Genomic DNA, 14,391 nt, shown 5'->3' with positions numbered 1-14,391 from the left:
GATAAAGAAATCAAACCGAAAAGGTTACAACTTTGGCCATCCAACCGGATGCACTTATGACACTTACTCTGGCTTGGGGATGTGTGCGTTCAGGTCCAGCTTGGTGCAGATGTCCTCCCAGTCGGGGAAGCAACGCTCCTTGATCCGCGAAACGTGTCCAACCAGGTTGGGGCAGTTCTCCTGCATGAACTCCTTCAGCCCGTATTTGACCTCGTCCAGAATGAAGTGGATTTGCGCCAGGACGGAGAATGCGACACAGTCGAGCTGAATGGGGAGAACCAGAACGTTAGTCGGTCGTGACAGAAACGATCGCGATAAACGATCCATCACACCCAAGCACCTACCGTGGTGGGTTCGTCACCGAAGAAGAACGGCTTGTCGGCCAACAGCTCGGACAGCACCTTCAGATCCTTGCGGCCAAACTCCTCGATCTCCTCCGGCTTGTGGACGCCCAGTCCTTGAGCTTTCACCTTTTTAGCACCCTGGAAACACTAGAGACGTTAGAGGACGGACGGTTCCGATTAACAAACGGGTGCACACTACATGTGGTATGGGTTTTGATTATTGATGAAGAGGTGGTTCTCGTGCGGCCTTCTTCGCAAGCTTCGAGAGATGGTTCTTTTTTCTTCCAACGAATAGTTCTCTCGTCGACCAAATCCCTATCTCGCGGAGAATGTAGCCTTTTTGAGGGGATGTAAGGAATGTTACGAACACAAGACATGCAGCAAACGGATACTTCACGGTCACTAATGGGGAGCCTCTTGAAATGGGCTGATCTCTTCAGGTGATTATGATGGGAGTGGTTTGTATGGGAAGCGTGGACAATGGATACGGAAAACAACAACCACAGCAGCAGCAACAACAACAATAACGCACACGATGCAAAGCAGAACAAGGAATATGCAAGTGTAACGACACCTACCTTGCGGCTGAACTGGAATTTGAAGAAGAAGTTGAGCAGCGCGTTCGGCAGGCGGCTACCGAGGGCGTGCTGGAGGTTGATTTTGTAGCCCTTCAGCATCTGCTCGGTGTTTTTGCTGCGCCACGACAGCACCACCCAGATCAGGTGGTTCTCCAGCATCGAAATCATCGCGTGGGCAATGTTGCGCTGCTCCTGGGTCAGGGCGGCATCGAGGTCCTTCTCGTAGCGCTGGGCCAGCTCCTTCATGATGATGGTCGAGTCGGCAATCTCCTCGCCGTTGACTTCGACGAAAGGCAACTGTCCCTTCTTCGAACGCAGCTTCAGCTTGTGGTCAATGTTCTGTGGTGGGGCAAAAAAAAAGGAACAGGATACTTATGTTAAGTAAAAGTTTCGCAAAGTAGCATTTGTATGCTGTGGCAGGACGCACAATGGGGTGTCCCGAGAGGTAATTACTGTGCCCGTACAGCAAAGGTCACTGGCTTCACGTAACATGTTATTTATTCACCCATTAGCTCGGCAGGGTTCCGCGTGGCGCGTTAATGGTTTCGTTTCACGGAAAATATATATATTTTGGGAAGGTTTGTTTCGATGTGTTTCGACTGCCAAAATGTAATAAGTTTTGCAACATATATTCTCTGAAACAAACCGCGCGGAAAAGGAATTCCATTTACAAGGTCGAATGTTCAAATGATTTTGAGCAATAGAAAATTGTTAAAAAAGCTAAAGTAATAATACGTCCCACAACCTGGTTAGTGGTAATTATAATCGATAAATAGATTTTAACTTCATTACACGGTGACAAGCTCTAAAATATCGTCAATTTAAAAACACATTATTTTAGCTCCTTTTAGCTCCATTATAATTGATAGGAACCTAGCATTGAAGTTTGCCCCGTAGGTCAAAGTGTGATGGAAGCAAAATGCCACAGGATCACGGCGACACTAGGTAAGGGCTCTCCTTTTTGCCGATAGTTAATTACATTGACTTATCAATATTCGCTATGTTGGATAAAGTAGACTCAACTCGTTCAGGATGTTGTCGGCATCATCATGATTGACGCGCAGCTAGATGTCCATATTGTTCTTTTGAGGCCCACACCCACCCATCACAGACGCTGGGACATCGAAGAAAAGTGAAAAATAAAGGAAGCTGCCAGGGCAACCCACTGCTAAGATGTCCTGGCGCCCTGGGAAACATGAAAGCTCCTTCTCCGATGCCCTAGCCACGCGCAAAAAAAAACGGGAGGTAAATCTGGAACAAGCGAAGCACTCGAACACGAGGTGAACGGTCCGGAACGGTCACCAACGGGAAACGGTCAAGCGGCGCGGAACCCGGCGACGAGTGTCTACTGTTACACTAACACAGTGGCGCCCATTTCCAGACGGGTTCCCTCCGCCACCCTCTCTGCCGCCTCCATCCGGCCCGCCTGGCAGGACTCGCCCCACGCCACGCCACGGTCTCGTGGCCCGGAAACATGACTCCTCGCTCCCGGTCCCTCGCTCGCTCTAGAGAGGACGCCGTGTCTCGGGGATTGCGCGCGCAAACGAAACACGTTCACCCGCGACACGCCTCGCGAGGTGAAAGATAGAGAGTGAGGGTGAGGGAGCGGCGTGAAGGGCTGGGTTGGCCGGGGCACACCCTCCGGGGATCCTAGCCGCCCGAAAGAGAGAGAAGTCCTGTTTTCCACGCGGTGACTCCCATGCACGGAGCAGCATATCCTGAAATCTAATTTTATCCTCCGAACAATGTCTTTGTGTTGGTGGCCGCGCGAAGCGGAACTGGAAAAACAAAAAAATAACGGACGGAAAAGACCCGACGCTCACGATGAAGCCGACCGGCGGTCGTCGCGGCCCACTCGCTCTTCGGGCGGCTTTAATTGCTGCCCACGCCAAAAGATTTAAAGCTTTATAGGGTGAGTTGGGGTGCTCGTGTGTGGGAGGGAGTGGGTAGAGCATCCTTAGGAAAGGGAAGCAAAGCTGCACGCCACTTATTAACGATCTAATTGAAGCATTTTGTTAACGCTTCATATCACTGCCAAGTGGACCGGCGCTGCTTGGAAAGGACAAGACCTCTTGAGGACTGAAGGGGAACGCCGCAGGGTGGTGACCTCAGACCCTCTCGTGGCGGTAGAGAAGTAGAGCCCCATCATAATCCCTGTAGCGTGAAAAACCGGCTCCAGCTAGCCGGGGCTCCCTTATCGAGACCAAAAACCGGGCCATGTGCAAATAACGGTCGCCGACCGACGCGTCCTTTTTCGTCCTAACGCCCAGCCCACACACACACACAACCATACGCAGTGGAAAACCGAGGGCCCTCTCTCTCACACACTGGCGCGCGCGCGCGCTTAGGGTGGGAGCGAATTTCCTTATCACCTCACCAACACACACTCGCAGTCGGCTCTCGAAGGGTGGTGGTTCACATTTTATTGATCCGTTGGCAGGATCCGTGTGCCGCCGACGCACCCATACCACTCCGGAGCGAGTGCGGTGGCCACGGAAGGCTCGCCGTGGTGGTGGTGGTGTTGGTGGCCTTAGCAACAGCGCGACACCGATTTTCTCGGTTCGCGAGACCGGAAAATGTAAGCGAAACACACGCCAAAGTACTCTCGCCGCACGCACCCGCTCCTCGATCGGGATCATTCGGGTTTGGCCGTTCGGTGCGATTTTCCTTCAAGTGTGCGTGTATTCGCCGGTACGGGAAAAAAGGTGGCCTGGACTTGGACGTCAAACAAAAAAAAAAGGACCGGTAATGGTTTCACTTTGCTAACCACCGACCGACGAGAGCCGTGAAACATCAAACGGAATGTGTGCACGGCATTCGGATTGTGCGCGCCCTTTTGGAGTCGCATTACTCCTCTGCTTCGGTCTTTTCCGGTATCCCGATCCCGGAGTCCTGGAGACGTTGTACTTTGAGAACGGGCAAATTTATGAGGCGAGCCCAACGCAAATAAAGAACACCTTCATCCTTCGACGAAGCTGCAAAAAAAACGAGGGCAGCGAGCGTCAAATGCAGGCACTGCTCTTGGACAGTGTCCATTCCGGCCCAATCCTGTAGTCTTGTACTTGGAGTAGGTTATCTTTAGAAAGCATAGGCATTCAATATGATGGGGGGTCCATCGCATGAAATCTTAACAAACAGCCCTTCATCAGTCGTGATTATCTATAGGTTCTCTAAAGGGATGCCCTAGGGAATATCGGCAATTCTTCGGTCTCTTATTCAAATGTTGATAAATCTTAATTTGTGGACTCCACATTTGCTATGGGCCAGCATCTTTAGTAGATGCCCTCTGTCCCGTAACTATGTCTTCACATGTTAATTGGGGTTCATCAGGAATGTACAGTACAATTGAAGATACAAGCTCTTCTGATGGTTCTCTTCTCTTGTCTTACACTCCTCCCGGTAATTAACAGCGCGACAGTGGCCATCAGCAGCCTGTGACACTGGACGGTTTTATTACCTCCCCCGAGCCTCAGACAATCGCGTCCACAGCTCGTCTATCTCCATCTTACTGTGGAATGTGGCGTTGGTCGGTGCTCAATTAATTTATTGCTCGTGCTCTACAAATAGCCAGGGGTTTGAGGCGCGTGCCGACAACGATTCACTTAGCGTCGATGGCACGCCTTTTTTACGCGTTTCAATTGCTAGCAGATGGCGCCACTCACACCAGGGGATCGCTTGTCCCTTGAAAGGATTGTCGGAGAGCGTTATCAACTGACCACCATCAGCAAATCCACAACGTGAACCAACCCCAAGGTCCACCAGGACCAGGGTCAATCATCATCAAGAGCAGACGAAATAGTTATCTCCCAACAAGGATTCTCTCGGAGTGGCCGAACGTAACGTTGCCGAAGGCGTTATCTAATCGCCAGCGAAAATCATCGCGGCAGCGGCGACAACACTCCAAGGCGCACCACACCACAAAACCGGTCATTCCTGTTCCCCTGGACGATGTGATACGTGACACGAAACGATCCACAAATCACTCACCTAAACCGCGGCCTCCGCCACCACCACCAACAGGTTGCTGGCACAAGACAATGGGCTGGGTGGTGAGGCGACCTCTCCCTCACGCCACATCTGGTGACCGACTAGAACCGACCCAACCTGTTAACGTGGCCCGTCTAATATCTTCCGCGTTCTATCACCGGCATGGGGCATGGAAAACTTGTTGATGGGCTAGGTTGAGTTCCCCGCGCACCGCGCACGGGGCTATGATTTGCATAATTGAAGACGCACATCGCGGCACACCGCGCTACACTGCTGATGGCTCCCCGATGGGCAGTCGTAAAAAAACAGAACTCGATATGCTGCAGCCCCGAGCCGAGCCCCGCTATTCTTCGCTCATTAACGCGGCTCGTGGCGCGACGAGAGTTAAGAGGATCGGAACGAAGCGGATCATTAGAAACAAAGCAGCGTCCGAGGGTGACAACGATGACGACAGCGCGCGCGACAGGGATTATGGCCCAACGAGCGGCGGAACATGAAACTTCCTTCCCCGCGGCACAAGAAAGGCGATGGAAAGTGACAACTTTTGGTCGTTTTTTATTCCTTCTTCCTACGACAGTAAGCCCCGCAGCAGCAAGGGAACTGACCGGCAGGGAGAAAGGAGATTAATAAGAAACCGGGGAGTGAGAAGAAATGAATGGAATTTCTCTTCATGAGGTCTGCCCGGAACTTTCGAGCCGTCGGGCCCCCCCAAAAAACCTTACGGACCAAACGATGTCTCCCGATATTGGCGGCGGGGGGGGAACAACCTGTGACCACGTCCCGGCGGTTAGATAATTTTAATCAAACTTACGCAAAAGCGTGACGCGACCGGGCCCTCGCGTGTGTGAGGCACGTTTCCGACGAATTTCATCATCATCGGAAAGGGAGAGTGACGGTGACACCCCGGAGGGTGCCTTAGCCCGGCCTCGGAATGTCCCAAGGAGTCCCGCCAGCACACTGAGTGCCGTCGTTGACATTCCAGTGGTGAACCGGGTTTCGGGGTTTTCGGCAACATCGTGAGTTCGCCTATGAGACCGGCCACCGACAACAACTTCTACGCGCCGAGGCCTGAGGAAAGGGGAATGTTAGCGCTACCTCCGAGACCGTTATCTTGCTTTCTGGCCGATCGCGGCCCAGACACGAAAGCAAACTGTGGTTACGACGTCCGGCCGGAGAAGATTCGACCATCAAAAAAAAGTAACGCAGAATACAAACAAAATGAAAGTGGCTTCGGTAGGGTTTTTGACCTCACGGGGTTCGATGGACCGAAAGGAGCGGTGTGTCTCGTGGTGAGTCATTATTTTCGAATATGCAACCCGAAAGAAAGGAAGGGAGACAAAACAGAAACCGACGAAACCGACCGGGGGCGAAAGTGCATCAGTCAACCGGAGAGCCACAGAAGCGCACATTAATATGCTGTGCTGCTGAACTCTTGAGAGGAGGTTATTTTCTCCTCACCGGCGCACCGGTGCATGATGGATTGGGGAGATCTGCAACTCTTGTGGGGCCTTTCCTACGACCGGCCCAAAACACGCGCCACTTGCCGCATCATTACCGGAATGAGTTTTTGATTTGGCAAGGACTCTCTCCTGGGTTGGTGGTGGCCCTCTGTTAGCTCTTGTGGTCTGCAACATTCGGCCGTCTGAAGAGGACCATCATCATAGCGGAATGATGCAGCACCGGGCGAATACTCGGTCAAGTGAGGTGGAGTTCCAGAGCCAGAGGTTCTAAATGAACCTTTTATTTTCGGTTACGTACAAAAGGCAGTGCCAATCAAAGGGCCAAACTGGGTTGCTGTGAATTGGAAGAAATGTCCGAAGAATACCAACCTCCAGGTGAGGTTATGCTTACCGAAATACCACTTCGCCGGAGAGCCTGCGGAAGACGGCTTTGGTGCTGTGCGATTGGCCCTTCGCATCCTTGGCGCCCTAGGAGCGGGCTCAGGGCCGAAAAGATTCCACCACCCACAACTGCCAGTTATTAAAGCTGCCGCTCAAGACCGGACCGGGCACGGGTCGGTTTTGTTTAGACGCGGACGGCGTTCCCCGAAAAGGTTCAATATTTGCTCAGCACACACAACACACCCTCTGCGTAGGAGGAGGGCTCTACACCTGGTGCTGATGCTGGGCGCCACGAAACAACAGAAAAAGGCAAAAAATATCCCTCCGTGTTTACGATGGGTAAGTAAAAGATAATAGCATCATCATTGTTATCAGATCTGAGATGACGAAAAAAAAAACTGTCTCCTGAAAAATCCCCGAGAGAGGCGCCAATTTTTCGTCGGTAATTTTTTCGATAACTTTACACCGTGTCCGTGGTAAGTGGTGCAAATGACGAGGAACATCCAAATTGAAGGAAAAAACGGCAAACGCACAGTGGCACCACGGCAGCACGGAACAGGTAGCAATGGGCAGATGAGTCACGCCTTTTTTATTCACGCCCAACACGATTGTTTTGAGTTTTTGAACACCCCGTTCGTTGTCCAATTCTCAGGTGATGGCACGGTCTGCTCCTATTGACTCGCACGGCTTGGAGACTAATCATTTGCCAAATAAAAACTATCATTTTTAAAGGACGGTAGCTGTTGGGTCTCACCTCGTGCTGGGTTTTAACGCCACCCTCCCCCAGGGAGGTTGTTAATAATGTTTTTGTCGCGCAAGCCATTTTTATTACACTGTTTTGTTCCCAAAACAAGGCCAATTATCACCGCGACTCATGATTTAGGTCAACGTTTGATCAGCGGCGTGCGAGGTCGTCGCTCGTTTTCTTTTATTGCCTTTCCAGTGGTGCCCCGCCAGCTAATTATTACCTTTTCGCCGGAAAAATGGAAAACCACCACCGACCGACCTAGTAATGAGGCTCAAAATTAATGCTGCTAGCCCCGTGGCGTAGGCAGCAGCATAAACACCATTTGCGGCTAATAATAATGCGGAACCAGCGCCGACGCAACGCAACGCGCACACCGATCACGATTATCGAGAGATGAACAATTCTCCGGCAAAACGGCACCGTGAAGTGTGAAGAAAAGCCTGTAGAGCTGGGAGAGCATAACTTTCACTGCGAGCCAGCCAGCTCCATCGGGGCTGGCGATTTTTTGGGATGGGCAGAGAGCCCACCCCAAAGGGTTTCCCGGGCACCGAGCGCATCACCGAAACCAATAGAGGTTAGGCGGCCCTGTCACCTCGGCCCAACACAACGCGCCGCTGATGGGCGAGATAATGGTAGTTATGGAAAATTAATTAGCTCATCTAGCTCGTTAGCACCATTTTATTTTGGGTTTTCTTTTTTTTCACTGTGCTTTTTTCCCTCCAGTTGATACCGCTGCCTGCCCCCATACCCGGCGCGACCTCTCCGGGGGGGCCACGTGGCGCTTTCTCCGGAACCTTCGTTTTATGCTCCGCTCGGCAGTGGCTGCGCCTGGTTTCTCAAAAACATACGGGCGTTCGTTGACCTCTCCTACTCTCACGTGTGGAGAAGTGGAAAAGTTTAAAAGTTTGTTGTCAAATTTTTCGATAAGCTTTAAAGCTATGAAGTTGCTGCATTCTGTTTCACCGAAAATTGACTGCTCGATAACGATACCAAACGATAACATACCAACAAATTGTAGAACATAAATCCTTCCACATTTGTGACATTTCCGCTTTTCAAACAAACAAGAGACTCGTGATGGAACACACAGTAAACATCCCAAAACGGTAGCTTGCTTGCTTTTCGTTCAGAGTTCAGAGAGGATTCGAAACGAACCCGCCATTTGGGAAGGATTTCCCAACCGAACCACAACAAACGAAAACAAAACAATAAAATCGAGGCCACCGCCTGTGTTGATGCTCAACCGAAACCACCGACAGACGGGAGAGAGGGAAAGAGATACAGAGAAACATAGAAAACGTGGCGGCCGGAAAAGCCTCACGAAATTTTCTCCTCGTTAATGATCGGTGCTTCGAAGCACCGGACGGTTGCGGTGGTCGGCCTTTTCTTTGGGCGCCTTTTTTGGTGCCGTCTAAATCGCAACATCAACTTTTGCGCTCAGCTAAGGAAGAAGGCATTGTTGCCTGTGTGTTTGGTTTTTCTTTTCCGATGGAAACCTCCATAATTGCCAGCACTTTCGCGGGGCTGCGCTCATCGGTGGCATGGTTTTAATGTGTTCCCCCTTTCGGTCGCGAGCGAAAGATCGATCGGTGAGACGCCAAACGTCATTAGTTCGTCGTTTGGTCTGGTCTGGCCGTTTCAAGTGTTGCACAAACAATAGAGAAAGATAGTGAGGCGACAATTGTTGTGTAGAGAGGGATGCCGCGAGGAGAGCACAAACTAATGTTGAGAAAAGGAGCTCCCTCGAAAGTATTGACAGGAACACCCGCGGACTGTCGTTCCCACAGGCCGTCTGGTGAGAGATTTATCGGAAGCTCGCTCAAATAATTTACGAGCGAAGGTTTCACAATGAATAATATTATTCCGATCGAGAGACGGGCAACGTGACAGAATTATTGAGAGTGCGTCTATTAATCGTATGGCACAGCACACACAACCACGGGAGTAGCTAACCTCGAGGGCCGGCCCCACCATAGACACGGAAAAAACCCATCACCTAGCGATATCGTCGGAGTACGAAAGCAGTCGTCCGAGTGGAGTTCTACAGGGCCCGATAGAACCCGAGACCGTGTATCATATTCGTCTTAACTTCCTGCTGCTCACCCTCCACAGAGAGAGAGAGAGACGGCTTTAAGTCCGTACAAGGGCCGCGTTGACGGCTAGCCTCTCCCATAGACGTCTCTCATCGATCGATGACTATTTAAGTAAACATTTTAATAAGATTGCATTCTTTTGCATCCAGCCTGGCAATCGCGCCATCGTCGTGCCCATTTGTTAGTGTAATTTCATAAATTATTGCACTACGCTGCACCGCACGGGCCGCTGGATCGGCGTTTTGCGCAACAATCGTGCACGCTAGACGTGAACCGGAGAGATAATCTTGCCTGGCCTGGCATGCCGTTGGGCCGTCTTTAAGGGTCTGCAAACGGTGAAGCCCACACCGATAAGTGTGTGCTGGGCTTCGTGAGCTGTGTTCATCCACAGGGGCGAGAGTGGCACTCGGAATCGGACTTGATCAACAAATCCCTTCCCAACGCATCTGTGAGCACTTGAAAGCCCTTCCTTGCGCAAGCAGGAAAACGGCGCATTCTCGAAATGCACAACCCTCGGTCCCATCCGTTTAATTGCGTCGTTTAATTGATTGGCAGCGCTTTCAGGCGACTGGCGGCTCTGCCGAATGCATCCCGCGTCTCGATTTGTGCATTGCGCAAGTGTACTACTCGCCCCTTGGTTTTCCTACAATTAGAACGCACGGTGCCATTTATTAGTGGGAATAAATAATGTTGGTATGGAGTATTTGTTTGTCACCAATAAACCTTTCGGCTTCCAATGGCGGGCCCCGAAACTGGACGTCCGGGCGGGGGTGTGATTGATGCACGCACGGTCAGGAATGTGGAATGCACTTCCCCCAGCAACAGACGAGCACCTTCTCTCGCTCTCTCGAGTTTGCGGCCATTTGCAGCGGCTCGTTCCCTTCCTAATCCAGATTAAATTACGCGGCAAACGCTCGTCCTTGAATCACGGCCGTCATTCTCTCTCTCTCTGTCGCTCGCTCAACACTCTCATCGACGAGGAACATTACGGCACTTAATACGTCTGACGTGGCCGTTGTTGTCGTCGTCTACTATCGCATACCGCAGCGATGAGTGATGTTTCTGTCACAACGCTGACAGACTACACTTGTCGTCGGTCATCGTCAGGTGAAGCGGCTACTACTACCGTGACTGTAGCCGTCGTGGCCTCCGCTGGTTGATTGTATGCGTTACTGTTGTCGCAAGTTGGTGCCACACTTCGGTTCAGTTTACTTCCGCCAAACAACACCAAACGGCACGAGTCGGTGGGCGATGCTGAGGTGAATGGGAGATAAATCAGGGTGCGCTACTAACCTACACAGCACTCCCCTCCCCCTTCACGCGCTGCCACGGGGTCTAATATTTTTGCCACCTGCATTGTTTTAGGGCGTAGCAGTGTGTTTGTTGCTAATTTTCTTCTCATCCGTCGCACGGTGCGGGCCTTATGCGGATGTGTATGCAAATTTATTGCATAAGCGCGTGTGGCAAATCACATGCGGCTTAGCCGTACCTTACCACACCCTGCACCGGCTGAACAAACGTTCGCCATATGGGACGGGACGGCTCCGCAGCGACACAGTCAGCCGAGAGAACGGAGGTTCGTCGCTTATCGCAACGCAAGTCTATTGTTTGGCAAATGGCAAAATTCAAAATTCTCCGTGCAATTTTGGCTCAATCTTTTTTCTTTTTTTTTCGCGTTGCACTGCTGTTGATTTCCACTATTTTCCAGCGAAACTACGAATCGATGATGGTGGCAGCGCCGCGCAGATGTCAACAATGCATCCACACTCTCCTCAAAGGGAGGCAGAGCTTTGAAAAAAACGTTGACACTTCATTGTAGTGACACATATACAGACTGCCGCTTTGCCAATCGATTGCCGTCAGCGGAAAAAATGGAGCGACGTGAGTCCGGAGTCCAGAATACGCGCCTTTCGCTGACATTTCCACGGTGGAGTTCTGCCTTCTGGTGGCCTTTTTTTATTGTGTTTGTTTTTTTCCCGCGTGCCGGGAGAGAATTGGGCGAAAATGCGCCATCCCACCGCCGGGCTCAGTGCCAGACATTCCCGGAGGCTGCTGGCAACAAGTGGTGCCAGTGGCGCAAATCAACGGCCAGTCACAGTTCGTCGTTCGCGCGTCCGCCACACACCAACACACTCAATTATTCAATTATTCATCACCATATCTATTTCGGTCCGCCATTGTCCGCCGCTTCCGGGTGACACTTCCGGTCGCGCACAGAACCTATCGGAAGCCGATTGCGATTGCGACGGAAAACAGGTGATAACCGTACCGGGCAGGCGCGTAAAGCTACGCCCGCAATTGAGCGTATGTGACGAACGGAAAACCGAGCCGTTAGCCGCTCTCGAACGTCCGCAATTTGCATTTTCGACATCGAATCAACCGACCGACCGGCTGCCCGCTGGCAACCTCTTTTCCGGTTACCGGAAAACGGGGCACACATATTTAGCGTAATGTGCAAATTTAGAGATTTTCCACAAGCGAGAGAGCGCCGTGTAGGAAACCGGCGGCTTAACAGCCCTCGGCTTATTTTTTAGTATCGATTTTAAATAAATTCTTAACACTGTAACCACCCCATCATTAGCCGAAGGCTAGCGCATGTTGGCCGCCAGTGCACGGGAAAGGAATAATAAACATAACAGACCCACCGAGCGGGCCCCTTTGAGAGATTTGGCAACAACTTTCCCGTTTCCCAATCGACCTCAATTGCGAAATGAATCCTAGAGAGCCCGCACCAGACCTTTCTCGCAGGGCAGCGCGAGTTTAGCGGCAGCAGCAAGAGCGCGGTCCACTTTTTTGCTGGCCCCTTGATTCGACATTAACTGCACTCTTACCTGGAACGGGAAGAGAAAAAAAACGATAAAAGGTATGAGAGATGGTCGGACAGTGAAAAGTGGCGCTCGCGATGTTTATAAGTATATCGGTTAGCCGGTGGATCACGCCGCGGACTGCCCTGGGGTCGTCCTAAATTTAGGAACAAATAGGTCACCTTACTGCTACATCCTAAGCATTCACGGCACATTATGATAAATATTCCGAAACGCGACATTGTAGCACTTCGCTTCGGATTAGAATCATTCAATGAAATGGAGTAGAAAAATAATAAATCCAACACGACAGGACCTTCCGCTCGGTGGTACGATGCACGGCGCCGCCGTGAACGAGCTCCTGCACGGGCACGATAATGACTCTGTTAATATTTATGGGTCTGGCACTCAACAGCGCGCGCGACAGCCACACCCATATCTAACGCACTTTTTGATGCGATCCATCATCACACGCCTGTTGCGTGGGGCTCCGTCCAGGAAGACGGGTCCCCGGCCTTTGAGCAGGACTCGCCCCGCCCCGCCAGGATAATGGTTTGCCTTTGTCGCGTTGGCGCGCTCCCTGTGTAGCTTGAATGTATGAATATTTTATTACTATTTCTATTTGCACCTTGAAGATTCAAAACCCCCCGGGGCTGTTGTGTATTGCATTTGGATGCTAAATAGGATTAGAAATTAGACCTACACAGCCCAAGGATTTGCTTCCAGTCGTCCGGTTGGGTGGAAGTTGAAACGATTGGCCCAAGGAAAGCCCGGCCATGCCGTGGCCGGACGCTTTCTGTAAACTTGACGTTAGTTGATTAGCTAAATTAATCAATTTAACCTCCCGCTTTGGTGCGGGGCTCCCGGCGCAGGCCCATCTGTATGCACAGCGCAAACATGTGTGTCATTACTCTCACACACAAATATGGGTGCACTATGTGGGACATGGACGGCCGACCACTATCCAAACATTACCATCACCACCACCACCACCATTAATCTTTCAATTAATAAAGCATTAGGTCATTGATAGGGTCCCCCGCCCACTCTGCGGCCTGGGCCCCGGATTCCGTGGCACCGGATTATGTTTATGAAAATATGATGATGATGATGGGAGTACAATATTTGTGTTCGCCGCGGCCATCGGGTGCCTTGCTGCAACGAACGGAATGGCCCGGAGGCCGGCCAGTGCCCGGAGAGTTAAGTGATCGGCACTTTCGGGGTCGTATCATTTGACACGGGTTAAACGCCAAACGGGGGAGCGGGGGAAAAGCGTCCCTCCCCTCTGATGACTTTATTCACCACAAGATGACCGGCGGCGGGATGGATGTGTTCGCCATGACGGCCCGTCAAAAGTGACCGTGGGAATCGGCAAGTGAAAAGTGAGCGATGATGAAAATGAGTGTTTGAAGGAGCGCGGAGCCTTTCCCGCTTCCAGCTCCAGGCCCGCCCGCCCATAACAATCGACCAGCGGGCAAGTCGAGGTAAAAAAGAAAAGGAAAACACACCGGACAAGGCTCGGACACGGCTCGGACACGGCTAGAAAGCCCTGCCAAATTGTGATGTTGACAGGAGAAAGCTGACATCAACAGAGTCGAGAAAAGCCGAGATGCAAAGGAGGCACACCGCACACAAGGTTTGGCCGTTCGGAGCCCGGCTGATGATTTGCAACATGCCGGCCGGGGTTCGCAAATGACAGCAATTAGTGTGTGCGGTCGTCATTTTGGCCAGTGTGCACTTTGAGCTAAACATATTTATGCTGCAACCACACCGGAGGCAGGCGCTGCTTCGTTCGCGAAAGGTGTTAACAAATAAAATACAAAAAATCAAAACCATTATACATTTGACTTGATTTAGAGGAAGCCGGATAGATGATGCTTGTCTGACATTAAAGTGTGTTCCTTTCAGGCAATATGTTAATAGAGCAGACCACCGGTAAAAGCGATGCCAGATATAAGAGAATACTTTTTAGGTGTTATGCGTCGTTGGCGTAATG

The 14,391-nt window shown here is 51.3% G+C and overlaps 1 protein-coding gene across 2 annotated transcripts in view; it reads right to left on the bottom strand.

Annotated features, from left to right (window-relative positions):
* Positions 1-14,391, bottom strand: part of LOC131205595 (failed axon connections) — a 40,486-nt gene that overhangs the window by 2,283 nt on the left and 23,812 nt on the right. Inside the window, exons 3-5 of one of the 2 annotated variants that reach the window (XM_058197758.1) lie at positions 923-1,261; positions 345-491; positions 68-264 (exon numbers count right to left, since the gene is read on the bottom strand). In XM_058197758.1, the coding sequence (XP_058053741.1) occupies positions 68-264; positions 345-491; positions 923-1,261 (683 nt within the window). The remainder of the gene's footprint in view (positions 1-67; positions 265-344; positions 492-922; positions 1,262-14,391) is intronic. The other variant, XM_058197759.1, reaches the window with a different exon arrangement.

Source organism: Anopheles bellator, chromosome 1, assembly GCF_943735745.2.
Source record: "Anopheles bellator chromosome 1, idAnoBellAS_SP24_06.2, whole genome shotgun sequence".
Taxonomy (NCBI): Eukaryota; Metazoa; Arthropoda; class Insecta; order Diptera; family Culicidae; genus Anopheles; species Anopheles bellator.
Note: the sequence above shows the minus strand (reverse complement) of the source record. Positions and strands in the feature narration are given on the sequence as shown.